The 2105-nt window shown below is 40.7% G+C and overlaps 1 protein-coding gene across 1 annotated transcript; it reads right to left on the bottom strand.

Annotated features, from left to right (window-relative positions):
- Positions 1-535: 535 nt before the first annotated feature.
- LOC149176265 (uncharacterized) lies at positions 536-1392 on the bottom strand. The gene is made up of 3 exons (XM_089421416.1): positions 1288-1392; positions 966-1010; positions 536-790 (listed from the first exon to the last, which is right to left on the bottom strand). The coding sequence occupies exons 1-3, from the start codon at positions 1390-1392 to the stop codon at positions 536-538; spliced, it is 405 nt and encodes a 134-aa protein (XP_089277542.1).
- Between the last annotated feature and the right edge of the window lie 713 nt (positions 1393-2105).

The following is a 2105-nucleotide window of genomic DNA, read 5'->3' as shown; positions in this document are numbered from 1 at the left end:
CAAAAAGGCTACACAAAGCACCCATTAGACTTGTTGGCATAATGACTAACCAAATTCACTCTATTAACATAAATATAATCAAAAACATGCAATAAACTAATGAGAATGGTGGATTAAGTCAAATTAGGAGGTTGAATGAGCCCAAATAATTGTACATTTTTGGGGCTCATCATCACCCCCCTACTGAAAGTGTTGCTCATCCTCTGAGCAACCGATCTCTCTCCTCGTATTTGATGGCCCTGGTGGCTTCCTTGGATAAAATCTCGGCTGATTTCGCCTTTGGCTTCCCTCTTTTCAAGCTTCCTATAGAAACAGTTCGTTGGCTTCCTGTAGAAACAGTCTGCTAACTTCCTGTAGAAACAGTCTACTAACAGTTCTCTGTCTTCCTGTAGAAACAGTCGGCACTGTCTTAGCCTGCTTGTCCTCTTCTCTGCTGTTCATCAGATGTTTCCTTGTCTGCTGGAGGCCCTTCTTGCTGCTGTTGTTCTCCCAAAATGGAGGGCCTATCTTCGTTATGACTTCCCTATAGCTGTAACTACTGTTTCAGCAGCTCATTCTCCTCCTGTACTTTGTCTCTATCTCTATCTCTGATCCTGTCCCTAAAGTGATTTTCTCGAGCAAATGTGGCCCTTGATGACTTACCCTTTACTTCATTCACTCTTACAGTCCTCCCACCAATTGCCTTTCCATCCATGTCATTGATTGCATTAACTGCAGCTCTGGGGTTAGTAAAAGTGACAAATCCATAGCATTTACCCCCAAACTCTCGTTCATTCACAATCATCAGGCTCTCCGCATAGAATTTATCACAATCCAGACAGTAATGATCATAAACAATAAAGTTTGACAATTAGGTCTGCTGCCCAATTTTTCCTGAAACATTGGCACCTTGATAATTTCTTATAATGCAGTGTATGATGCCTCTGATATTAGGTCTGGCACCAAGGACAACCAGTGGACCTGACCAATATCTGATTAGGTCCAACAATAACACCGCTACACTCTTCAAGCTGAGAATAGAGTCCCAATAATGCACAATTACAACAGTAATGAAGTATACATATATCGATGAAAGCCCAGAAGTACCACGTTTCAAATAAAGATAAGCCATATGTTGCCGGACTAAAAGCGATATTAGAGCAAAAAAACTCCCGTTGATAAGCAATAATCGTTTTGAGAAGAGATGTGTATTGATGTCAAATTCACATGTGTAGAAGCCCAACTATCTCGGATAAGGATGCATGATGAGGCAAATCTGGAATATGAATATCTGGATAGAGCCTTTACTGCAATAATAGTGCCATAAATCTCAAAGGCCCTTTGAATGGAATCTTCAGTAGAATCATATGGAAGGCCACCAACATATACTGAATTTTCATCATCAACCGTCATCTTTCTAATACTTTGGATGCTTGATAACCGGTTTTTCACTTCAAACTTGAAACATCGAAGAACTTAAAGAAGACCAAACACTAGACATCCTTGAATTTTCAGCATCAAAGGTGCAAGAATGCCTTCTTATGAAATAGGAAGTAAAGGAATTGAACTTGTGATATTTTTCTTGAAAAGGAAGTGATAAAGTTCCCAAAATGTTAATAGGGCATTTGTATTTGTTGGTCCTACTGAAATTAGTCACAACATCTAAAACGAGCCAACAATATGGTGATAGACCCCTTTCTCAAGGTCATCCTCCAATTGATATCAAGGTTCTGCAACCCAAGCTTTCATGCAGACAATCACAGTATCTCGTCTGGAGCTCCAAATTCAACGAAAATTCTGGGTTTTCCTTCCGCAGAGCTGTTCTCTGCCTTTCCTGTAGACGACTTCCTGTAGAAACGCCTGTAGAGTGTGACAGGCGGGAATTTTTTAAGGAACTGAAGAGATCTGGAGAATAAAAGGCAGAAATTGGTAGAGCACCATTGGTTAACTGATCTGGAAATGGTGGACATGCGCTTCAGTTGACTGCAGTTGTACAAAGAGTGGTGAGAGTTTCAGCCGAGCGTCCCTTAAATTACTGCGTGATTGGTGGTGAGGTGGCAAAAACATGAGCGCTGGCTTTTTTGAACTGAAGTGATGTTATGAACAACATGTCTTCTTCTATTCGT

Source organism: Pinus tabuliformis, chromosome 4_1 (genome assembly GCF_031772625.1).
Source record: "Pinus tabuliformis cultivar Carrire ecotype Pingquan chromosome 4_1, CPIR1, whole genome shotgun sequence".
NCBI classification, from domain to species: Eukaryota; Viridiplantae; Streptophyta; class Pinopsida; order Pinales; family Pinaceae; genus Pinus; species Pinus tabuliformis.
Note: the sequence above shows the minus strand (reverse complement) of the source record. Positions and strands in the feature narration are given on the sequence as shown.